This window comes from Opisthocomus hoazin, chromosome 5, assembly GCF_030867145.1.
Source record: "Opisthocomus hoazin isolate bOpiHoa1 chromosome 5, bOpiHoa1.hap1, whole genome shotgun sequence".
NCBI classification, from domain to species: domain Eukaryota; kingdom Metazoa; phylum Chordata; class Aves; order Opisthocomiformes; family Opisthocomidae; genus Opisthocomus; species Opisthocomus hoazin.
In genome coordinates this window covers 29,729,419-29,755,364 of record NC_134418.1, presented here as the reverse complement: position 1 = coordinate 29,755,364, position 25,946 = coordinate 29,729,419, and the positions used below count along the sequence as shown (strand labels likewise).

The window sequence follows — 25,946 nt, the reverse complement described above, 5'->3', positions numbered from 1 at the left end:
GTGAGCAGAGGGTGCTCAGGTGTGTCGCTGCCCTTGGAGATGTGCAGAGTGAGCAGTCCTTAAATCTTCTTCTGTCCCCACCTGGCTATTTAGCAACAGTTACATCAGTGCTATTGCCATGTGAATGGCACTGGAATAGCACTAGGGAAACCTTTAATTCAGGTTCCTTATACAAGGACTGAACAGCTACAAGGAGCTGGTAACATGATGAAACAAATCACTATGGAGGTGGATGGGCTTTCTGTGGTGTACAGGGCAGGGATCCTCGACAGCGCTGTGCTGGAGCTGCATCCGTCCTGCATAGCTCACTTTCAGGTACTGGGCATTGGAAGAGTGCCCTTTCTTCACCTCGTCCTGAAGTCTAGGTTGCTGGATGGTAGTGACTTCTGAGTAGGGCTGTGATAGCATTTGTCCACAGTGGTCTCAAGGCTACTTCTAAGGCTTTTTGGGAAAAAAACATCTGGGTAGTGTCTTGCTTCTCCGAGTAAGCGTGGTGGGCTGCAGGGTGTAACCTTTGTTCCCAAGGTAGCTGGAGGCCACTGTCAGCCTCTGGATCTTTGACAAGGGCCACAACTTTAAGTTGAGTTTCTGTCTAGGTATTGTGTAAGTAATAAGTGATCCATTTTGCTATCCTAAATGGGAACAATCTGCTTGTTTTGTCAGATTTCTCTTCATTCTGCTGGGACCGAAGGGCAAAGCAAAGTCCTATCATGAGATCGGCCGAGCCATTGCCACTCTGATGTCAGATGAGGTAAGTGTCTTGGCATCTCCTGCATGAAATGGGTCCTCCCAGGTTTCACTTCATTAGCTAATAGTGATGTCCTTTTGTGCAGTGTGGTCAACGGGAGTGGGAATACACATGAGCTTGGAACATCCAAGTGTCACCTCCTAATTCCATCTATTTCCATAATTATTTCATCTGGCTTAGTGTTTTTATAACAGCATGACTATAGGAAGTTTTTGTCCATCATGTGTATTTTCCTGCTAGCAATCACTCTTTCAAATAGACTATGAATTAATCTTTGAATTAATCTTGTGGTGTGTGCCTTATGTCACATTCCACGATCACAGTAACCCGCAGCTACGCTCCAGGTAATTACCGCAGAAATGATTACACCCAGGACATATTGTTGTGTGTTGCACTGTATCCCAGAGCACTTCTTAATTCAGGTAGTGCTTATATATTATCCATGAGTAGCTAGCAATTACTTGCTAATTGTACACCTCGATGAGACGACTGGGCTTTCAATATTCATTTATGACTTCTTTCTTCCAGTGTCCCTTGGGCTCTGCGCATCTGGGGTATATTTACATTATGTTCGTTTCTAGCTTTCTCCTTACGTTGTTTTGCTCTCATACAGGTCCTTTAATTACAGCTCGCCTGGTCTCAGCTCTTCTGTTTTCTGTCCTTCCACTGCTTGGAGCAGTGATCTAGTTTCCGTAGCCCCAAAGTCGTCCTCCTTATCACTGACCTTATTAAGTCTATCACATGGGCTGATCCACCTTTACTCCAAGTAGTCCAAAAGATTTCTGTAAAATTTAGCATTAATGCTCTTTTTCCTCTCTTCTCTCATTTTCTTTTCATCAATAATACTAGACCTTTCAGTAAAACTAGTTTGTGCTTCTTGTTAGAATTTTTGAGAAAATACTGTCATTGTTTCTGTGTCACAGGGTTGGAAACTAACCTGTTTCATGATGGACTGAAGTAGATAGGAAAAAAGGATTGACACTTATTTGTGGCTTTGTAAAAGTGTCTTCTCAAATTATAATTGTAACTCTTTATTTCTACGAACACTCTTTTTTTTGGATAAAAGAAATGGATAATTGCTTTAGTAAGACTTTTTAAAAGGTTAGAAATGTGTATTTTGCTAAAAATTAGAAATATGCCTGCAAGAAAAGAATCTCTATTATTAAGCAGCCAACCAAAAGAAAGGGCTTTCCTGAGGTTCGCACACTCTTGTGCCAAGTATCTTGATACTTTTTGAGAATGAAGAAGTTGGTTTTGTAGAATAAAACTTGGCAGCTGCCTCTGAAGTCTGGGCTACAGAAAATGCAAAGCTTTTCTACACGGAATCTCTCTTTTCCTTGCAGGTGTTCCACGACATTGCCTATAAAGCCAAGGACCGGCAGGACCTAATTGCTGGCATTGATGAGTTTTTGGATGAAGTCATTGTGCTCCCCCCTGGGGAATGGGATCCAGCCATTAGGATAGAGCCACCCAAGTCTCTTCCTTCTTCAGATAAAAGGTAACGGCAGGAGACAGGCAGATTTAGCTCTGTGGTGAAGGACAGCGCATCAGTTCTGAAAAGGTGGTGGGAATAGCCGATGCTTTGGGTACACCAGGCTTATTGAGCAATTCAGAGTGACCTGCATCTGTCTGTATTTAGAAAGTACTAGAGGTATGTTCAGGTTGGTCTTAATAGCTGGAAGGAGGATGCTTTTGCAATTCTGTACCCTTTGAAGTGATGTTGTAGGCATATAATAACATACATAGTGGTTATGCAGACTCTTTGAGGTTCTTCTTGGTCTTTCTAATATGCTACATTCCACTCTGGCTGTCAGCAGGTCAGCCTTCTAGTGTTTGTATGACATGGCTTCAGGAAAGGCTGTGTAACACATGTTTGGAGGACCTGTGTATGGTTTATGTTTTGTGGAGCCGTCAGGCAACGCAGTGAGCCTCAGTTTCCCTTGCATTCTTGCCTAGGAAAAACATGTACTCCGGTGGAGAAAATCTGCAGATGAATGGAGACACGCCTCATGATGGAGGACACGGTGGTGGGGGCCACGGGGACTGTGAAGAGCTACAACGAACTGGCAGGTCAGTAACACGCCGCTCAGCGTGATGCACCTGGTGGCATCCAAGCAAGGTGGCAATGTTTCCCTTGCAGAACTGTTTTGCCCCTTCTGCTTTTCATACTGCAGACTGTTTGTATAGATTAAGCTGTGACCCCCAAAACATGTCCCGGGGTTTTTAGTGCCCAGCTAGAGACTGTCTGAAGGGTTCTGAACATCCAGCCTCAGCAAGTTAGAAAGCATCCTAACTGAGGCACTCAAAAATGAAAGAAGACCCAGGCAGGTGCTGGCTGTTGAAAGCCTGTGAAGTTAGACGAACTGTAAAGGATGTAAACGTGGCAGCTACAGCTACAGTTCGCATTCGGATTGCTGGAAGTGGTTTAGCCAATAGCAGAAATGCTCCCTTTTCCGTACATTCCTGTTGTAGTTACATTGTGTAGATGAAGGCTTTTATGGGCTAGAAATAGAGAAGGTAACAAAGCCCAAGGCATCACTCTCTGCTTTATTACTCTGCTTGTATGCCACTAGGGTGGCAATGCAGTTCAGGTGGCCATAAAATAGTGTGTTCAGCATTTCAGGGTCAATACACAGGTTTTTGTGGTGGCATTGTGCCCTCCCTTCCACTCCACATTTTTTTTTAAGTTCTAGTAGAATATCTAAATTCTAGGAGAAAAGTCTGAAAGTCTGAAATTACACATTCTTGTGTACAAGTCAGTCGATACATCCTGATTCTGGGTCAGAAGGTAATGTGTGCATATCTGCCAAGTACTTCTCTGCGTACAGAGTGTCCGAACAGTCCTGGTGTTGGTGGTGAACTGTGTGCAAGGGAACAAGAGGCAAAACAGAAGAATTTTTCATGCTGACAGTGTCAGAGTCACATGGAGTTTATAAGAGTTAAATAATTGTCTTGACTGTGATTGCCCAAAAAAATATGTCTGCAAGTGGAGCTCTCCTGTTTTCCAAGATGATTTCACTTACTTGCATTTTTACTTCTAGTTCTTTTTCTGGTGAACAGTTTGAAGCATTTTTCCATTTAGAGATTGCTTGGCTCACCCAACCATTGTGTCTGCCATGTGGAGAAGTGTAGGCAGGGATTTAGACTAGAGTTAATATATTTTATTACATCAACCAATATAGTTGGGGAAAAAACCCAACAGACAAGCTTCCTGAACTGCAAACCTCAGTGGTCTGTTTCAGCAGAAGTAGGACTTGTGTCTCTTCAGCTGCATCACATTTTCAAGATACCTGCTTTACAACATTATCTCAGTGATATCCCTGAACCATCACATCAGTGATAAGACTATTACGTAATGTGATGATCTCAGTCCGTTCAGATAATACTTCATTTCTGGCAATGTTTCTGGTTACTTATCGTGGTGAGTTTCACTGTAAAACATTTTGCATGACTCTTCTCTTGCTTGTCTTTTCAGATTCTGTGGTGGCTTAATCAAAGACATAAAGAGGAAAGCACCGTTCTTCGCCAGTGACTTCTACGATGCTTTAAATATTCAAGCCCTTTCAGCCATTCTTTTCATCTACCTGGCCACAGTGACCAACGCTATCACTTTTGGAGGATTACTTGGTGACGCTACAGAAAACATGCAGGTTAGCAAGAGCTTTCAGAAGTGACAGATACGTCATTTACCTTTTTCCGCCTACAGTCGGAAGGGTCACCGACAAAGCTTGAATTCTGGGTACAGTTAATAGAGGTATCCTGTGTTTGCACTGAAAGTTGGCTTGCATTTTCTGCTGTTGGAAGGCTGTGCTTTGAAAAATTGTACAAGCAGTTACCTTTAATGGTGTTTGAAAGATGGCCAGGCAACAGAGAAGGTGCTTGCTCCTATATAGAGAAATTCCTCTGATCTACTCTCTGTGCTTGTGTCTCGGTTCTACCGTTTCAGTCGAATTAAGTTTACTAAGTGATTCCATGTCATCAGAGCATGACACTGTATCCTCTGCGTGACTCGTACAATCCCTGGACTTCTGCCTCTCTGGTGAAAAGAAAATCCTAAGATTCATAGGAAAGCGAGTAAACTGGGAGATGTGACAAAGGAAAAACAATGCAAGTTCTTTAGAAAGACAGATTTTATAGTAGTGGAAGATCAGATTCGGAGAACCGTATTGCACATCCAGAGACAGGCTGGATCAGTGGTGAAGGCAGAAGTAGGGGCTTCAAGGGATGGCTCGGTTTTAGATGAAGTCTAAAGGAAAGGGATTCTGTATCAACACTGCCGTGTGGTCCCTCGTGTTTGACTGGAGCAGAATTATGCTCTAGCAGTGCTCTTTAGTATTCCTTTGGCTTTTTGAAGAGGAAGAAAACATAGGAGGTTGTGTTTGGGGAGAGTCAGTGCAGCTACGTTGAGTCTCCTAACAATAAGCTCTTAGTGATAATGACTGAACTATTAATTTATGCAGGTTTAATGAAAACAAACATGGAAAAGGGGGCACCTATCTGGAGCCCTGCACTTCCCTATGATAAATTACAGGCTAGAGTAAGATTCAGTAGCTGGTGGAGTGTCAAACTTCCTACTCCCCTGTACAAATACAGTTTACCTCTTCTGAAACTCAGCTCTGCAGCAGTCATGCAGAAAAATGCATGATGCACAACATTAAAAAGAAATAATAACAAATAGAAGTAAAGAATGGAGAGGCCCCCAGGATCCACCAGTGAGCATCACTGTTCTGTTACTGAGTAGCGGAGCAAATTCTGTCTGCTCTGCATCTGTACAAGGTACAGTCTTTGAAGTAGGGGGAGGAAGGGGGAATGTTACTCGATTCCAAATTTAGTGCACATAATCACTTTATTGTGTTCAAAAGTCTTTGCTGTTATGTTTGTAACAGAAGCAGGTGTCCTGGGGGACCCCTTTTCTGTCTTCCACCTGCCAGGGAGTGATGCATAAATGTGTTTCAATACCTCTCATGCTGCGGTGAGGTTATTCTTCCAAGAACCTGATGAACCTTCTCGATGGGATTACATCCGAGTGTGCAGCCTTCCTCTGATTTAAAATGGTATTCATCTGTTGAATGTGACAGTCTCATTTCGCCAAAGTATGTCTGAGACTGTGAGCTGCATAGGAGGGGAAACACAACAACAAGGAAAGACAGAAGGAAGAGAAAACACAGGTTGCCCTTAGTCTGTAGTTTTCTCAGCAGTAGGTAAAACCCAATCTGAGTTTTGCTATTGCTTGGAGAAAATAAGTCACTAGAAAGACAAAAGCCTCAGGAACAGCGTGTTCTGAACTCAGTGATTTATTCTTGATGTTGAAAAGGGAAACCACTAATGCTCTGCAATGAAGAATACTGCTTTGGTAACGGGGAAGCTCTGCAGCAAATACAAACACGTCGTAGCCGTTAACGACAAAAAACTCCAGGAACAGCAGAAGGAACCAGCGCACAAGTCCTACTGAATTCTTTGTCCCTTGCTTCTCCAGGGCTTTGTGCTCAGTGAGGAGGGAGTTGGGGGTGCAGCCAGAGAGAAGCACTGACAGCAAGGAGGAGGGTCTGTGGATGTGCCCCCCAGCCGCCTGATCCCCGTAGCCATTTTGCTGTTAAACTTCAATTCACAGAAGTGGAGAGAGTCCAGCGGAGGGCTACGAGGATGGTGAGGGGACTGGAGAATCTCTCCTAAGAGGAAAGGCTGTGGAAGCTGGGCTTGTTTAGCCTGAAGAAGAGAAGGCTGAGAGGGGACCTAATAAATGCTTATAAATATCTTAAGGCTGGGTGTCAGGAGGATGGGGCCAGACTCTTTTCAGTGGTGCCCAGCAACAGGACAAGGGGCAATAGGCACAAACTGAAGCATAGGAAGTTCCAGCTGAACATGAGGAAGAACTTCTTCCCTCTGAGGGTGATGGAGCACTGGAACAGGCTGCCCAGAGGGCTTGTGGAGTCTCCTTCTCTGGAGATACTCAAAACCCACCTGGACAAGGTCCTGTGCAGCCTGCTGTAGGTGACCCTGCTTTGGCAGGGGGGTTGGACTAGATGACCCACAGAGGTCCCTTCTGACCCTGAACATTCTGTGATTCTGTGAAGTGGAGCAAAGTGCAGGAAAATCATCACTGAGTTGCTAGAAAACACAAATCCCTCTGGTCGGTTCATAACATAGCCAAGACTCAGTGCAGGAAAACACTGTCTATTATTTTCTGATTTGTGCACTTCAACATTTACTTGCTTCTCAGGTACAATGACCGGTTGAATTTACTGGTTTTTATTTATGTACTGATTGAAAATTGCAGTACGAGCAGTTTTTCTGAACAGTTCACTGATGGATCAGAGCTTAGGAGAGTTTGGGAACAACTGGCTTTTCTTTTGCCATGTCCCTTGAACAAACCTTTACTCACCATCCTGGTTTGAAAAGGCATTGGGTCTCTTGGCTGCTGCGGGAGCTCAAAAGGGTTTTGACTGCAGGTTTTCAACAGAAAAGCAAAACTGTGCATTCTTCATGTTCAAATGCCCCTGTGTCATCAGAGCCAGAGTGAAGCATCCCAAGGTGCTCAGTTCAAAATGTTCCTCCGGGGAGCTCCTCAGTGAAATTAGAGACCAGGTTCATGTCAAATATTGCTCAAACCATTGCTCATTCCTTCAGTGGGAAAGAGTTTGGAAGCATGGTTTTCTGTAAGGCATCTCAGAGCATGAGCTGCACTGAATATACTCAGAAATGCAAGGGAAGGTTACACCAGCTTCTACAGCTGAGGAGCAGCACCTTGAAGTTTTCTCCCAGGCATTTTGTCCTCATAGAAAATGGTATTTGTGGGGCTACCACATCCCAGTTCATGCTTCTTGTTTCTTGTAAACAGTTATGTGACTGCTGCTGGATCAGGCACTAAAAATCACCCGTCCTGCACTGCCTGCCCTGGAGAAACTGACACAGCCAACGTTTCTTTAAAAGCTCACTTCAGAGTTTTATGTTTCTGAGAAAAGACACTATTCTTAGCTACAGACACGTGGAAGAATGTGGGGAAAAGAGATTCCAGATGCACTGGCCACGAGGGCCCTCTCCATGAGTAATGCAAGGAGGAGCGAAGCGGATCAGCTGTGTGAATGCCGCTCCTTGCCCCGAGAGCAATTGTCTTGTCCTCACAAGTCCCCCAAAGGCAGAGAGCGAATGCTCGCAGGCTCCTGGCCGCCTCCCCTGTAAAAACCTGTGCAGTCCTTCTGTGAAGGCTGTAGGGCATCACAGCAAGCAGATCTCCATTGCACTGATCCATGCAAGGGCCGGGGCTGTTAGTGCTGGGCATCACTAGAAATGGAGCACTTAGAAATGGAAGGGGCCAAGGATGTCACCTCCTGCCAAGGCAAGGTTGTTTCTGTCCGCTCTACAGCAGCTTGTTTAGATTGACAGGTGATGGAATGTGTGTCAGAACAGGCGGCTTTTAAACCTTCCTTACGGTTTGCTTCTCTGCACAGCTGTCATGCTGCTGCTTTAATTACCCAGCAATAGCAGTGCTTGACCACTGGTATTTTGAGATCATGTTTGTGGCCAGAAAAATAGTTTATGATTGCTTTAGAGAAAGTTCTGCTAGTAATTTAGTAGATTGAAAAAATAATGTTCTGCCTTACATAGTAACATACTGGTTTGACACATGACAGTATGAATATGCTTTCCTCAGTGCAAACAGTAACTTAGGTCTTTCCAAGACAGAGGGCCACAAAACTTGATTTATATTCTTCCCGTTGCCACTGATAAGTCAGAAAAACTGCAGCCCTGACCCTGCAGTTTGTCATGGACAGAAAGAAGGATCTGCATGTGCCGTTAATTGCTGGTTGCTCAGCACGTGCAGTATTAATGAGGCTTCTGGTTCAGACTGAGCTATGACGAAGCACGTAATCCTATGCTTAAATCTGCCCCTAGTTGCTGGGTAAGTATTTCTGGAGAGTGTGATGCTGGCGGCTGCATATCTTGCTCAGTAGATGATGATGCTCTTGTTCTTCCTTTAACTCTCAGTCAAGTGTAAACAGATTAGTTTCCATAAGAGCAAATGAGGTAAGGTCAAACGAATTCTGCCGTTTTTGTAGAAGGATGCATGTTCGGTCAATAATCATGTTTTATTGCCATTCATATTTCATCCACAATTTGCGTTTTAGAAGTAGATATTGTCCAGCTATAACTGGACATGAAAATCCAAGAATGCATCAAGCATGCTCTTTTATTCTTCTCCAGTGAAGCTGCTTTGCCACACGTGCCAAAGGTAATTGTAGAGCCCATTAAAGATGGAATTTATTACTTGCTGGTGACATCTTATGAACTTCAGTCTCAACACATGGCTGCTGGATGAAGTAGCCGTGTTTGGTTTATGTCTCACTTACTAAAACAGTTACTTGAAAGGGAGGTATTTTGTTTATCTAGAAAGAGTGTCTGCTCAGCTGGAGAAAGAAAACAAAGCCCACCCTTAATTGTCCTGGAGGATGTCAGCGCTGTCCTCTGGCCATGCCCTGCCGCATCTGTTCAAAGATCCCTGCAAGTGTGTATCTTTACTGTCAAAGGTGTGGGAGGTGTTCAAGGAGTTCTCCAGTCCCTTAAGTGGTTTTGAAAACACTCTCCTCCCCTTGTCAAATACAATATAGTGTTATTAAACTCTGGGCCTCAGAAATAACAAGGGGGTTGCTGGTTATCCTGAGGAACTACGAGTTGTGTGGGACGGATGCATCTTTGTGTGCAGATGCATGAGAGGGTAGAAGATGGTCTTCCCTCAGTCTTGGACATACCAGCATGCAGCACGTGACTGGTCACTGATGTAACTGCTCATTTTCTTGCAACAGTGCTAATAGAAAGGGTTATTCAGTAGAACTCACTTCTCTCCTGTGTCTACCGTAGGGCGTGTTGGAGAGCTTTCTGGGCACAGCAGTCACCGGTGCGATATTTTGCCTTTTTGCTGGTCAGCCACTCACAATTTTGAGCAGCACAGGACCTGTCCTTGTCTTTGAACGGCTTCTCTTTAATTTCAGCAAGTAAGTACAAGGGCGGAGGAGGGAGGAGGGGAGGAATGTCTCACACTAATGAAATACTAGCTAGGGAATGAGATGGCTAGCAGTGGGGAAGGAGGGGATTTAGTGCATGAAATGAAACATCTTTGTTCCTTGTTGAGATTGCAGTGCAATCACATCACGGATTTTCACAGGCACGCGTGTCCCAGGGCGCTGCCCGGTGTCTGGGTGCGTATCTCCTTGGGGCCTCTTGGAAATTCTTGGCCAAGTCTGTCCTCGGTGAGAAGTTTGCACTAGTTACAGTCAGTGTGCTGTTCCTCCCCAGCTGCTGCATGCGTTTCCCTGGCTGCTCTGTATTTCCTGCAGGAGCAAAGAAAGGAATCCAGCTTCGGTGATTTCACTAACAAAATCCCGCAGGTCTCAATGTTACCAAAGATCTGTCCTTAAATCAGCTCTCATTTGAAATAATCGCTACTGCTTATAAAAGCAAAAGTATCTATGACAGAAACAGATGTCGATGTCTGTTTGTCCCCAGAAATCCTCAGTGGAGCTTTGCTTCATTAAATGCTCTTGGGTGTTTTTTTCCTTTTAACTGATATGAAGAGGTTCTGCTCCCTCCCCACCATGCTGATGTTGATGCAGTGAGGGCAGCTGACACCCAGAGCTAAAGGGAGCCCATTTTGTTAGGTGTTCTTATTTACTATTCCCACATCTGCAATGCTGGAAAAATACAATGAGAATCCGTAAAGGAATCGGCATATTCATTGATGATTTTGCACGTAGGACTGCTGATACTTTGGCTGGTGTTTTGCAGAGAGATCATTTTAGACCCCAAATCACTTGTAGCCCTCCCTTCCCCCATCAGGGAGTGTTCACAACATTCCTAGTTGTGAAAGCCTTGGGTTTCAGTACACAAAACTGAGAGCTTTTGGAGTTAAGGCATTACTGGGCTTCCTTTCAAAAGCAGTCGCCTGTGATGTGGAACAGCTCTTTGGCCATTGGTGTTTATTTTTAGAAAAGGTCTATTGAATTATTAAGCTGAACATGACTGCAGGTTGCAATAAGGCAGGAGGCATGGTATATGTTTGGTTGCTTAATTGTATCTCCTTCCTCATTGTATTTAATTGCTGTGGGTAGTTACTCAGAAATAATTGAGAGCATGTAATAATGTCTTTCCTGTGAATACCCTACATTTTGGAGAAGTCTTTTGGGGCACAGAGCTTCTGCTAAAGCAGACAGACAGTGTATTTACCTGTGATCCCATGTACACAGTGCCACACTGGACTCATTTGGAGTGAGATGATTTCATTTGGTTACTTAACTCACTTGATAATACTTGTGACAGTGTGAACCGTGTCTGTGAAAATAGTGCAGGGCAGTATGAAATGGGCAGCTCTGATTCTCCTGCTGTGTTGTTGAAGTTGGTGTTATTTTTATAATCAGTGCTGTTGGGTTTGAAGCCTAAATGACCTTGCAGTGCGCTGTGACTGCTGTTAGACAGAGCCATATTCATCCCAAGCCAGGGAAAAGTTCATCCTGGAGTCAAGCATGCCATGGAGAGATGACCTGCACCCTTCAAATGCAGTGCAGTCTTCCTCTGCCTGGCCCTGGGGTTGCTGGTCTCCTCAGGACGGTCTGCTTGGTCCTGCCAAAGAGGGGCAGAGGAGGTGGTCTTGGAGCCTTTTTCCCCCCACTGGAGCACAGGCAGGGAGGGATGGAGACTAGAAAACATGGACAGCAAATTAGACTAGTCCGGGGAGGGAAGCTGGAAGCTACGACTGGTGAGAGCTCTGCCCGCAGATGAAGGAAGGGGGGCACCTTTCTTTTCTTTCTTCAACTAGGATAAATGAATAAAATCAGGAACAGACATGCTATAGCTGTTTGCATCTGGTGGGCAGGTCAAAGCCCAGGTGCAGCACGTGGAAGGAAAAAAAGCAAGATGGAAAAACACTTTGTGTGGTTTTGGGAGGGAGAAGGTGGTTATTTTTAACCCAAGGAGGAGGTGGTGCGTATAAAAGCTATTGTCCTAACAACCTGTTGGAGCAGAATGGCAGGGATTTTCAAGGGAGTCTTTCTCACAAGGAAATTGGAATCAAGTACTGTGATTTTTCAGTAATGTATTTGTGCTTGTTCATATTTGCAACACCCTGTTCCCTGCTGGGAACAAAATTAGAAAGACTTCCCATCTACTGATTCATTTAAAGTTTGACTCTGTGTATGTGTGTATGGAGAGATATCTAAAAAAGCCTCACGTGCCCAGCCATGCACCTAGCTTTGGGTGCCTGCAGGAGTGGCATTTGCCGCATTGCCAGCAGAGTGGGTCGATGCTACAGGACACTCAGCATCAATTTACATCCTGGCTGGTGAGCTCTGCTCCTGTGCAGAGTCTCTCCAACGCCCATAGTGAAATGAGTCAGGATTTCCGAGCTGGAAGCAGCGGGGAGCGAGGCACTAGGCTCCTGAGGAAAGCAGGACCCCAGTCCTTTTGCCTTCCATCAGCAAAAGTGGGCTGTTGGGAAAGTTTCCTCTTCAGAGACCTCAGAAAGAAAATCAATCACGGCAAAAGTACTTTGCCTGTTGTATTGTGTGTGTGAAATGTCCTGTGCTTTTTCATTTGCTCTGTGAGCTTCAGAAGTTCTGCAGGACTTTGAGGGGTAAAAAAAAAAAAAAGAAAAAAAATGTTTAAAACCTTTATTCTTCAGTGGTGTGCAGTCAGGATGCTATCTGGGTTCTGCCAGCCATCTTCTCCACTCTCAGTTAGGTGGATGGCAGCCCCTGCTCTCTGAGACACTGACTCCAGATACTTCAGAGCTGTCACTTGGGTCTTTTAGTATTTTTTTCCCCCTTCTCTTTTTCTAAATCATCACTTGGTTTCTTCCTTGCTCCTTAGCCCTCTTCCAGGTCAGAGTCTCAGTGTGAGAAGGCTGCAGCCCTCCCTGAGGTGTTTGTCCACAATAAGGAGAAAGGCTTGCAGAGTTTTGGTTTGAATGCAGATGCCTGACCCTGTCTGAGCCTACCTGACATCCGACCCAGGATCCTTACCGAAATACATGACACTTCCCGGCAGCAAGCCTTTAACTGGCACCCTGCCTGGTCTGTGCCTTTCCTCCCATTTTGCAATTGCAAGGTTGTAGTTCCCCCTGTTGAGGTCCTGTTTTGTTCTTTAGTCTGCAGTTTTATACCATGCACTAGGAAATTGCGCTGGAGCCCCACTGTTGGCAGGGTAGGTGCTTGGGGAGCACCATGCAGAATTGCTGTGAAGTTTGCTGCCTGTAGGTAAATGCTGGCAAAGGGTAGAGGTGTGTAACAGCACACCGTGTCTACCTGGAAATAGTGTGTAAAAATATGCATATAGGAGATGCAAGGACGTTTTTCTCTATTGCTGTGCAAGGTTTGAGGGATTCTATCTGCAGTGAGGACTTGAGTAAATGGTGGGACCAGCCTATAGCCAGCTCTGAAGGCACCTGGTTTTGCCTGGGTGCAAGCACCCTACCAAGTGTTTTGCTGCTGAGCTAAAACTGCCTCTGGTACTAGGAGGTAAGCCCCTTCTGAGGCACGCATGGTTCTGTGGAGGAGCCGATACTGACCTACACCTGTCCTCTCACCGCAAGCAGGCCTGGAGGGATTGTGCTGCCAGCCCCACCGCCTCCTGCTCCATTCCCCAGAGCAGGCGGTAACCTCCTTGGCAGGGCCTTATCTGCTCTGGTGTTCGCTTTTCATGTTTGTTCAGTCCTAAAAGCCTGCCTTTGGACTCAGCACCATCAGGGCATGGCAGCCTTGAGCAGCAATCAAGGGGCAAACAAAATTCCCAGGAGGGAATGATGCGGTTCGCTCCATCGTTCCCCACAGCCTGCCGTGTCCTGGCACCAGGGTTTGTTGTCTTCTGCGTTGTACTGCTGGATCTTCTCCTACTGATAATTTGATTTCTGCTGATAGTGCAAGGGCCTGAGAGATGGAAATGCAGGCTCCTGAGTGTGAGGCTTGGCAGGAGATTGCTTTTCTGAAGGAGATTTGTGAATTGTGGTTATGTCTTCAGCTGGTGGAAAGCTGTTGGCATTGAGCTGCTCTTGGTCTGGACAGCTGGATGCTTAGGCCTTTACAACTCTGTGCATGTTTGCCCAGGGAGGATTTTTACTGGGAAGCCTAGAAAGAGCTTGAATTCACTGGTAACATTCATTAGTGGAGGTGTAAGCAAGACTGATCATTTCTGCATGCTTTTCTGCCACCTGGGCTATTAAACTGCACCACATACATTTATGGAGTTGGCTGGCTGAAAATGGAGAGCTTAGCTCTTGGGAATGCTCTCACTGAGTCTAAATGAGCACAGGTCCCAGGGGCTGTGCGTTCACTTCTTCTCATTGGGAAGTCACAATCCTGCGTGCATTTATCTAACCTCGATATTTTCCCTTCCTGCCACCCCTGTCTTGTTGCAGAGACAATGGTTTTGACTACCTGGAGTTTCGTCTTTGGATCGGCCTTTGGTCAGCCTTCCAGTGTCTCATTCTCGTTGCTACTGATGCCAGCTTCCTGGTCAAGTACTTCACTCGCTTCACTGAAGAAGGTTTTTCCTCCCTTATCAGTTTCATCTTCATTTATGATGCTTTCAAGAAGATGATCAAGCTAGCAGATCATTACCCGATCAACTCCAAGTTCAGGGTGGACTACATCACGCATTACTCTTGTGCCTGTGAACAATTAGATCCAGGTAAGAGAATGTTTAATTAGCTCTCCAATTTGCACATAGGAGATTGCATTTGCTATCTTTTCCTATTGTGCTGCAGTCCAGATAATAAACAGGTAGATTAATCCCTCTCTTATCAGTTGTCTTCAGATATCCTATCTTAGCCTTGTTTTGAAACTGAAGGCTGAGTTTCACCCTGCATGCCAACTGGAATATCTTTATAACTGACCTTCCTGGACTCCTCTTGTGAGCATCCTTACCAGTGGAGATGCTGTCTCTGTAGCCTTGTCTCCTTGCACCCTTGCGGCTGTTAATGCTGAATGGCATTCCTCTGAGAAGTCTGTGAAGGGGCAGAAGTGGTGGCCAGGTCTCTGCTGTGGTGCTGAGGTCACTCCTGGTTTACGCTGAGCCATTTTGTTGAGCGCAGGAGTTGGGTTTATTCAGGGCGTTACCCAAACATGGGTGGTTTTCCACCTCCTGGCTATGGGTATGAGTGGAAAAGCACAAACAGTTCCTCGCTGGAGCGGAAGGGAAGTATATCCCACAGTGCAGCCTATCACCAGAGCGTGGGCTGCAAGGCAGGTAGAGCCAGCGTACGTATAAATCTGGCAACACAACCAGGAACAAAAGGTTACAAAACCCAAATACAAACAGAAGTACGCTGGCTCATACCGTTAGGGAAGCTGTGACCCTCATTTCAAACAGTGAGGAGTGAGTAAGAAACTTGGTTTATGCTCAGAGGAAACTTCAGGTTATCTCGACATACCTGTCAAACAAGAAAAGTCTCTGGTTACTGATAGCTGCCTCTGGTCAAAAGGTGTTGGGAATTGGATCCCTGGGAGCTGTGTGCTTACATTAGTTGTTCAGTGTAGGATCTCTGCAAGCACTTGGTCTAGTTGGTCTAGTTCTGCTTCCATTTGAATGGCAAGCTGGGTTTTTTTGATGTTAGGATGAAGGGGAATGGTCAATGCCAAACTGAAGGTCTCCACTTCCCATCTAAACACCTGTGGCACAGACCCAGTGCCCAAGGCAAACATGGTGGTACAGCTGGAATGTGTAGAGGAAATGGAGCATGTGGCAGAAGCCCACACGCTATTTCATAAGAGATTTGTGCCTGGAAATACAATGCTGGTCTTTACCTTTGTAAGCAAGTGGGGGAAGGATCAGCATGTGTGGTCTGATAAAGTTCACAAACCCTCACCGCCATGGTTGTCTTTTCATCTGGTTGCTGTCTTCGCCAGATGTTTGTTTCAGAGGGTAAAGATGACCTTACTGTCATCATCTCCAAATGCTCTGCCTTAGTTTTTCAAGTAGCATTGAATAGGAGGAGTGACCAGATAGTACGGGAGGTGCTGACAGCAATCTGTCCAGGTAGCCCTCTGGGACTTGGCTCCTGCCACACCAAGCTCTCCTGCACAGATCTGCCTGAGTCTGTGGTACCTTGGACATGAAGGCCGACACTTCAGAAGCTGTTGAAGTGAGGGAGAAGATTGGAAATGGCAAACTGTCTGGAAATGGAGTACCTAGCAGAGTGATCTCATATTTAAACTCAGTCCAAGAGAAGCTCAAAAAACAATTTGAGGCTTCTGTGTGTAAAGCAGCAAGTGCTGGGGATGCAGTATTGGTAGAAGAACTGGCACCAGCTGAGTCCTTTGACTGTTCTCATGCCTTGCTTGGTGGCATCTCCTTCCACAGTGGATTCAGTGCACACGAGCAAGGAATTTTCCAGAGGAACAAATGGCGTGTTAAATAGCTGCTAGCCTGTCAGTCATGACACTGACAGTTTGGCCTTTCACAGGTCTGAAATACGTGGATACACGCGTATGTCTGTATAGCTGTGTCTCTGCATAAACCCAGACAGCATCCATAAGTGAAAGACAACCCAGATTTAATTCCTGCTCCTTAAATAAACAGATTTCCACATCAGCTTCTCATCACAGCTACAGAGGAGGTTTCCTCTCTTACCACACAACAGTAAGTCAGCAGCAAAGTAGCGAGCAGCAGCCAGCACAGTGTCTAAGCCAAACGCTTTCGGAAACGGGCTCTGCAACCTTCCTAGGTTTGCTCGTTTTTAAAGATAGTGCCTCACTCTGTGCACATGCTTATAGCTATGCAATGGGAGTCAGTCTGTAACATTTTGCTCACTAAACATAAGTGGCCTTATTCTTCATGTCCTGCATTTTTTTAAAGCCCCACAGAAGATGGCAAAGTCAAGGCAGAGTATCCTCGTTACATGTCTGGGGTATTTGCTAGCTGCTTAGCACGGTGTCAGTGACCAGCAGGGAAAGGGGGAATTGTGCCCTGGCAGCTGGGTGGGCTCTTCGTCCTTCGGCTTGGGTTGAACGCACCGAGGAGGATGGCACAGCATGAAATAAGCCAGGAGGTCTGAACTTCACCCAAAGCGAGCTGCGATCCCAGCGGTGGAGTGAATGTCTTTGAAACGAAGCTCAAGACTGTAAGGTCTTGCAGCAGCGGGTTTTGTAAGCAGATACCAAGAGAGCAGTAGGACATCAATTATCCTTGATGCTAACATTTCCTCTCTGAAAGTTTGGAAGCCTTCTGTCATGCATCAGGAAATGGAATAAAAATGCAAATGGCACATTAGCAAAAGGGGATGCCTGGTTCTAGGAAAAAAGCGTAATGCAGTAGCAGGTGCTTTCTTTCCAGTGATTTTCCTGTAGTGCAGATAATGTCTGCTGCTGTTGGGGTGTTGTAAGCAGTGATTGATAAGCTGTCAGGGGTTGTACTGGGGAGGGGGAGAGATTTATTTGGTTTTTTCCAGATTAAGTGCAGGTAAAGCTTTATTGATTTTTTTTTTTTTTTGTTACACCACAGGTGAAGCTAACTTCTCTTCCCTCACACTCTGATTCAGGCTTTTTAATGTTGGTTTTAATTTCTGTGTCATTAAGTTCAGCTCCAGAGTTTTTTGCATCAGCCCTTAGCTTGCCTTGCTTGGTTTCTGCACTGGGCTCTGCCCACACTCATACTCCCAGGGGCCTCAGAAAGCTGAGAGCAGTGTCTTGCCAGCCCCACCACGCTTTCTGCAGGACCTTATAATAATGCCTTTGAAATCCCCGACAGGATTTGTGTGTGCTCTGGCAATAGTTGCTTACTGTGTCCCTGCACTTGCAGTCTGTGTCCCTGAGCTAATGCACACCGTTTTATAACGTGGCTCAGGAAGTTAAAAGGCAAAACCAGCAGCCAGACCAGTGCTCCATCCACTTTCAGGAGCAGTAGCATCCATGTAGCAATTGTTTAGCCAAAAGCAAAGTGTCAGGGGAGTGTGCTTGAACGCCGAGGGGCCTTGACAGCCGCAGCGGAGCGGACTGGGGGTGTAGAAGATTACAACTTGCTCTCTGTTCCATGCAGTTTTTGGGTACTGACGTGACAGTGCAAAGACCCTTGTTGCACTGGCCACCTTCCATGTTTGTGGTCAGAGGGGACAAGCTGCTTTATCCAAAAAGCCTTTTACCTCATCTGTCAAGTCTACCAAGAGGGTTTGGACGTGGCTGAAGATGCTAAAAACAGAACATAAAGCGCTCTGAGACACGTTTACTCTCTTTTCTCAAACTTCACCTCTCAAGGAAAGGGTTGCATCATTTTACAGACTCAGCTGATTCCTGGCAGCATGGCTTGCAGCTCGGCACATTGTCCACGCTCGGGCATTGTCCTCAGGGTTGATGAGCAGGCTGCCCACTCGGGGTGCGCAGATGTTTCCATACCTGGCCTTTCCAGAGAGATCCCTGCCATCACGAGGAAGATGCTGGCAGCAAAATCTGCAATGACTCTCGAGGCACAGCAAAAATCCATGTCTTGACAAGAGTCTTACTTGTCAACGGCCCGGGAAAGACTGCCTACATATAAAGATGTCCTACTACTTATTTCAACCCTCGTATGATTTCAGTAGTATAAAAGACAAATGCACTTATTCTTTCTCCAGCTAAACAAATATGAGCTGTGCAATATTTAAATAATTATATAACAATAATACTAATAATAATCATAATTTAATAATAGTTTAATAATTTACATATTCTTATCAGACATAAAAGTACATGCAAAACCTCAAGGAAACATGAGGACGTTGTTGACAAGCCTGTTTTCAGGAAGGACTGCATTTCTAAATGAAATTTCAAATAAATGATTTCTAATCCCATGAAAACAAAACAAAACATATCACTGTTGCAGTGAATGCTGTTACTTTTCTCAAATAAATTATCTCCATCCCATTGATTTAAATTACTCTTTATCTTTTTTTAGCTGAAATAATGTGTTTGTGCTGGATTCTGGAATGCATTTTGCTTTTCTGGATATCTTTGGGGCTGTGCATTAATTTTAAATTAGTAGTTAGGAGTGTGCTGTGGATATTTATTTTAATCCGGAAATTGTTAGAAAAATATTGCAAAACCATGAAATATCATGTTGTCTGTCTGTTTTTTCATGGTTTTCTTACAACGAACTCTGAAACAACCCCAGTTAGGTTAGAATTGTGTTTCACTTATCGTTTTCTTTCTGTTTTGTAAGCAATTGTTGATTGATGCTTTTGAGTCACTCTGAAACAATACTTTTGACTGGCTTGGCTTGAGAAAGAGATTGCAAACAGTTTGATGGAGTTAACAAATGATTTAATAGTTGAAATTTGCTTTCCTTCCTAGCTGTTTCCGCACCATGCTCAAGGTATTCCTTTTTCTGTCCTCTCTTGCAGTTAATAGCTCATTATTTAACAGGACAACAGTGCCGTCAGCCGATGGGCAGTTCTATTCCTCTGCTGAGATGGTAAGTGCCCTTTGCCAGGTCTTTCAAGTCTGTCAGTGCTGTGCGTTTCTACTGGGCCGTGCCAATAGATGAGGAACTGATCGCTTGAAGAAAACTCTCATGCTGACAGTCCCCTATTGCCCGTGACACTGAAAATGTGACACTGCTCCTTTTGGCGTCCTGCCTTGATCCTCCAAGGATTTCTTGTAGTACTGCATCCGGAATACTGTGTGCACACTTAGATAATGGTAATTACTTGCTAATGGCAGCCACCTTCTTGCGGTCGAGCTATGTGTGTTGGCAGGATGCAAATGGTTCTCCCGGGGGATTAGTCAGATTCTTGTGTCCAGGGCTGAAATGGTAGGAGTGTTATGGCCAGCCTTTCCTTTGGAAGGTGCTGTTTCCATCCCATTCTTTGATTTTGATGTCGCTAACCCTGGCTTTCCCACATTTCACTGTTGGTGAGCTTTGGATGATGAGGAGAAAGAAAGGGAGCTTGATGGGCTCAGATACCTTTATGTTTGATGCAGAGGAAATAAGTTGAGACATAACAACTTTCTGCTTAAGAATACAGGTCCTACCTGTCTGTATTTCTTTGTGGTGACCACTCTTCTGTGGCATCAAATGGCCCAGCAGAAAGGGAATGGTTTCTGAGCTGGGCGCGCTGTCTGCAGGCACTAGGAGCGTGAGACACAAATCTGAAGGCAAGAGCATTGCCCGAGGTCCCTGAGGGGATCAGTCGCAGGGTCAAGAAATAGTAGCAAGGTCTCCTGGTGGCCAGGCTGCACCTCATGTAGCCTTTGCTGCTCCTTGCCTTCTTCACTGCCCCACCTCCATCGGCTGGCTGCAGTCCCTGAGCATCTGAGTTGGCTACCTCTGGGAGGGCTGCAAATGAGGGCGTCTTCGTTCAGCTGCCCTCCACAGAACATAATGCTTGGGGAAGTGATGAGCAGCCCCCAGCTCCGGTACAATGCCAGCCGTCGGGATACCTACAGCCACCCGTCAGGAGAAGAGTGCCCATTGCCGTTTTGGTTTCGTTAACAAGACCAACTCTTCTCGGGGTCTGTGGGTTTAGTATTGGATTGTCAGTCTTGGGAGAAGGGAGGCATGCCTAAGAGGAAGGCCTGAACTGAGGCCTTGAGACATGAAAACAACCCAATGAGTTGCATTTGCAGGCTGTGCTTTCTTGGAACAGTCATCTTGGCATCTCAGCCCTCCTCCCCTAGAGCCCTGATTTGCAACACCCTTCCTGCAGTGCGGTGGGACTGTGGGGGACTCACATCAATCCTGACTCTGTCTTTCTGCCTGATTTTGAAAAGAGCCGATGGGCCGTGCTCTCCCCATAGGATGCTCTGACTTAGCCCTGGTCCCCACCAGGGGAGCCAGCCCCGGGTGCAGAGGTTAGCTCTGCTTCCAGGCCACTTTTTGGATGTCTTAGAGTTTCCAAGCAAAGCAAATGTCTGGGGACACATGACAAGGATTTTGGAATGGGAAGAGCAGCCCTGGTACAAATCCTGCCAGGCAGTTGGCAGGCGGACAAAGGAAGATCACACTGGGGAGTGTCCCAAAGAAGGGAGATGCCGCCTTCTTTCTGCTCTCTGATACCCCAAGTGGTAATCTTACCTATTGAACACTCTCCGGTGCTTATTTCTGTATATGTAGAATCGCAAAATGTAAAACACGCCCCCCAATATTTGGTTCTTAGTTTATCTCCCTGCTTTGAAAGCCATGTTCGCTCTCTACTCTGTTATCCTGAAATAGCAGTCAGAGCGGATCTGCAGCAATCCGACTGAAAAGGCACAAAGTGCTGCTGTTTGATGCTGTGGAGAGAGACAGTGCTGAGAGAGCAAATGTGGCAGCACCTTGTCAAACAACAGCACAGAGCTGGGGGGTTTGTTGTTGTTGTCTTTACCCCCGCTGCCATCAGTGTCAGCAAAATCACGCCTCAGTTCAGCTCTTGGGATTCACAACATTTGCTGAGGAAGCTGCAGTTTATTGCGTGCAGTTTCAGACCACAACTTTATAAGCATCCAGTTTGGAGGCATATGTGATGTATTTTTCAACGTACGCACATGAACAAGATACTAATTGGTGCAGCATGAGGCCATGAACCTTTTGCCTTCAGCAAGTATCTACCATATTTTGAAGATTTCTAGTACAAGTTAGGGGTTTTTTTTTCCTACTTGAAAATGTCACTTATATACAAAAGGATATTTTGTGCTTTACAGTTTTGCCTGAAGAACATCTTTTTGTAGTAATTTGCATGTTGGTCTGAATTAGTCTGTGCCTACATTTGTGGTAAGTTCTCTGTAACTTAACTATTTGCAGTAAAATACTCTTTCCTCCCTATGGGTTTATTAATTTTTAGTTACTTTTAAATATTCTTTCTCTCTGATGTCCTGGTTCCCAGGACTATGGTTTCATTCATTGGGGTTTTCATGCAGAAAAGGAGGAGCGGAGTCAATGTGATTCTAAAACTCCCCAGACTAACAGAATTTTGTAGGTACCTGTAAGTTTTTCCTGGTGTTAGCATATACTCTCTGCATTCCCAGTGTCCCCTCAGACAGTGTGCTCTGTGCATACCTGGAATAGCCTCGCAAGCTCGCTGCTATGTGCATGTTTATATTCTTGGCCTCTGTTGCATTTGCATTTGTTCTGTCCTCGTCCCTGCGCTGCCGTGATTGTGAGTTATGCAGGTCAGGGAGAAGGAAAAGCCCCTTCCTTGGGCTCTGCTTCACCACAAGCACTAGGAAATAAACAATCATCTAACAAGTCCTATGTAGCTCTGGGTTCCACAATGAGAGTTTAAAACCAAATCGTGCCTCCCTGTCTGGCCATCGCAGCCAGTCATCATTAGTAACGAGGTATTCAAAAGAGAAAGGAAGCAATTAAAGGAAATTCAGATGCAGGTTCTTATTTGGCAAGGCTGCGGGGAAGAGACCCTCAGCTCTTGCTGAAATCAAGGGAAACCATTGTATTTGGGGGTGTTGCGTTCAGTCCCAGCAGGTGAGTGGGTGCTCTAGGACATCTCTGCAGCTATGGGCAGGTTTTACCAGCTCCGCAGAGTCCTGCTCTGCCACTGCGCTGCTTCGGTGCCCTGGGGAAGGCAGGCTGAGGCAGGCTGGGTCTGGGGGCTCTGCAGGGATGTAGCAGAGAGGGAAGCTGAACCTCAGCATTCTTCTGACTGCTTGTCTGTAAAATGGAGGGGAGTTTGGTAACCCCAGCTGTGTGTGGGAGCACAATTAACACTGAATATTTACAGCGTGAGATGGCTTTTCCTTTGCATGTCCAGCATTCTGCGGGCACTGATAAACTGATGGCTTCTACCAGATACACAGGAGGATCCCAGAGCTGAACTCTGTGTGCACCGCAAGACCAGATCAGCTCGTACAGCAGCGGGGCTGTCTCCTGTGCATGGTTACTCACCCTTCACCAGCATAGCACCCCATCCTTTAGTCCAGAGTGATTGGCACTGCGTGGTGGCATGGCTCAGAGCATGTCAGAAGGACGCCCAGTAGCTGCAGCGTGGTGTGGCGCTGTGTGTGCAGAAGCCTCCTGGTGCCAGTGGGCATTAGGCAAGCTAAAGCCTTGTTTCTAGAAAGGCCAAGGAAGGAGATGTTCTGCTGTGGAAACAGTGCTTGATCGGAGAGAAGCTGGTTTGAGTTTGGTGTTGCTTGCAGTGAACAAGCAGTGGGGAGTGGATGCAGAGCTGGTCTAAGGCCACTACAGCTTCTGCGTGAGGTTTCCAACATTGCATTTCCACTGGAGAAAATGCAGAGCATGTCTGGCAGACCACAGCAGAGCTCAAAAGATCTCTGTCTTCTTTCCAAGGCACAGTCTGTCCTCAGTTCCTGGGTAATATCATCCTCTGGGTTAAAATCCATTCTGTTTGCGCACAAGCACAGGGCTTTTTAGCCTCTGCTCCGTGTCTCCCTTTTCCTCCCCGTATTTTTCCTGATGCTCTGTCCCCGTTCCTGTACTAGCATGAGCAGTGTTTGCATGAGCACAGCTTTATGGAAGTGTTCTCTTTTTTTCTGCAGTACAACATCACCATTGACTGGTCATCTCTGACATCGAAGGAGTGCTTGAAATATGGAGGACAACTTGTGGGCAACAACTGTGAATATGTCCCTGACATCACTCTCATGTCTTTCATCCTCTTCTTTGGCACTTACACATGCTCCATGGCCCTGAAGAAATTCAAGACCAGTCGCTATTTTCCAACCACTGTAAGTACCTCCTTTCACCCTAGCAGTCTGTTTCTTTACTCTTTCACAGTGCAAAGATCAGCCTTCCTTTTGGTATAGTTGTCGCACACTCAGGGAGAAATGCTTTGCAGGAAAGCCAGGTCGCACTGGTTGGGAAACATGGTACTGGTGAACCAAGATATGCCTGGGATTGCTTAGCTTTCACTCTCTTAATGTTTCTGGAGGGCATGGGTAAGGCAACAGAAGAGCCAAAATGAGCCATAATCTGTCGTGGAGACGTGACAATGATTTTAAAGGTACTGATGACAACACTTCCAAGCTGAGATAAGCGATGATGCAGTTGATCAGCCTTAAGAGCTGGAGTCCTTCAGACATATATAGCCAGCTATTTTCAGTGTCAGATACACAACTTAATGTGATGTACTGACTCTGGGGTAGGGTGTGTGGCCGTTGTACAGAGATCAAATGACCAAAAGGGACTACTGATCCTTACATCAGAAGTCTCCCTGCTAATAGCCAGAAGGAGTGTTTGGGGAGGACAAAAGAAGCCCTTTGCTTTGCCACTGAGTAGAAGTGGGTAAGTGAGCTGTCCATATAGAACAGAGGAACAGAGACGCATCTTTGATGTTACCATGTAGTATTTGAAATACTCAGAAATCAGAGCAAAAATGTTGAACTCTGCTACAGTCTGTGTCTGGCCTACCTGTTACGGTAGGGACCTAAAGCAGAAATTCCCTTTCTTCTCTGAGGATCACATGCAAAATAAGGATGACCTGAAAAACCTCTGCATTGATTTAAGCAAGATCTTGCTCAGATTTACAGCCAGCTTGTATGCATCTCTCGGGTGCATCTGCTTGTTTGACTCCCCAGCTAAAGTTACCAAGCTACGCGTGCGAGCTGGCAGTTTCCATGTGTACCAAAGCCCCATTTCTCTCTGAGACCCGCCCTCCCATTTTCGGCATTCTGCCACATGGAGATTTATCCTGCATGGATGTTTACTGTTCTGCTGTGTTACAACTGAACCTCTATTATTTTTAATAAAAAGGAAACAAATTCCATTGAGGCTGGAATGCAGCTCAATTTATCTGTAACCATGTGAACCCAGGAAACCTGGAGGGAGCAACAGCTCTGAAGAGATCACGCAGTTACAGACAAGCACAGTGGGTCCTGTCCAGTTAAATTTCAGGGTCTGACCAGTGGCACCTTTAAGTTGTTGTATTCCAATGACTTCAAGAATGTTGTACTCTTAGGACATGTTGAGGATTTAGCTGAGAAGCCTAGTTTGTTTTCCTGTCTGTTTAGGTTGGTTTATTACTTGAACAGAAAACAATGTAATCTCTGCCAATCATACAGAACATCTCATCTGTTGTGGAAGTTTGGGTCTTCCCGTCTTCTGAAGGGAAGTTTGTGAGTGTTTCCATTGTCTGGTGTAAAATAACCATTTCTTCCCTTTCACATTTTTTGTTTTAATCTGCATTACAAAATCATATTAAAAGAATGGAATCTGGAGATAACACAGTATTTTTTGTTAAAGCCACATACCTTAGTAATCCTGTGATGACACGAGAAGCTTGACTCATGTCAAAAAAGCAGTCTCTGACCCTACATAGCAAAACATGAATATGTGGACCATAAAGAATCAGAGATCAGAAGGCAGACAAAAGGAGACAATATTTTGTATGTCTAAAAAAGTCACTATTTTTTTAGGTTTATTTGTAAATGTTCAATATCTGTTAATATTGGAAGCTGATCCTGAAAAGTCTCTAGACTCTGCTGCAACGGAACTAGGTCTCCGTACCAGTGGTTGTTGGCTGCTGTCAAATGTAACATCAGTGAGACTGCCTTGAAGAATTCACATGGCAGTTTCTTACAAAGCAGTTTTCTTTTTCCTTGGGCTAGTTTTCATGCCTCCTTTTAGGCTTAATTTTTTGGCTTTCAGACAATGCAATAAAGTACCAAGGCAGATTTAGGCAAATGGTACCCAGACATGGCAGTGCACACCTTTGTTCTACCAAAGAAGAAACGATGAGCTTGTATTGCCACCAAATGCAAGCCTGGAGTACCAGATAGAAACTAAAAAGTGGGTGAAATGGTGCTTCATAGTGCTAACTGCTGTTATATCAACTTCTGTTTCAGGCCCGGAAGCTCATCAGTGACTTTGCCATTATCTTATCCATTTTGATTTTCTGTGGAATAGATGCCCTGGTAGGTGTGGACACACCAAAACTAATTGTGCCAAGTGAATTCAAGGTACGTCGTTGTCAGCTTGTTTGGTGGCCTTTGGAAGAGGTTCCCTTTTCCACCCATCTGCCCTGTATAAAATGACTTGTCCTCAAAACAGGAAAGTGGTCAGCTATCTGGAAAGGACCATTTTACTCAGATGATATCCTTTTTACTAGCATCATTTTGGTTGGCCATTTTATCTCCTAAATCCTGCCTCCATACTTTGAACCTTTTGTTGCTGTTAATGGGAGGGATGAATTTTTCACAAACCTCAAGTGCCTCCCTGTAGCCCCATTGCTGGAAGTACAAGTGTGTTTAGGATGTCATCACTCCTATATTGCAGCTCTAATGCAAGCTTTCTTTTC

The 25,946-nt window shown here is 45.4% G+C and overlaps 1 protein-coding gene across 6 annotated transcripts in view; it reads left to right on the top strand.

Annotated features, from left to right (window-relative positions):
- SLC4A4 (solute carrier family 4 member 4) overlaps positions 1–25,946 on the top strand; it is a 240,596-nt gene that overhangs the window by 188,865 nt on the left and 25,785 nt on the right. For all 6 annotated transcript variants that reach the window (XM_075420783.1, XM_075420785.1, XM_075420784.1 and 3 more), the window contains 9 exons: positions 664–751; positions 2,092–2,246; positions 2,705–2,818; positions 4,224–4,398; positions 9,605–9,738; positions 14,148–14,419; positions 19,101–19,171; positions 23,191–23,379; positions 25,495–25,608. In XM_075420783.1, the coding sequence (XP_075276898.1) occupies positions 664–751; positions 2,092–2,246; positions 2,705–2,818; positions 4,224–4,398; positions 9,605–9,738; positions 14,148–14,419; positions 19,101–19,171; positions 23,191–23,379; positions 25,495–25,608 (1,312 nt within the window). The remainder of the gene's footprint in view (positions 1–663; positions 752–2,091; positions 2,247–2,704; positions 2,819–4,223; positions 4,399–9,604; positions 9,739–14,147; positions 14,420–19,100; positions 19,172–23,190; positions 23,380–25,494; positions 25,609–25,946) is intronic.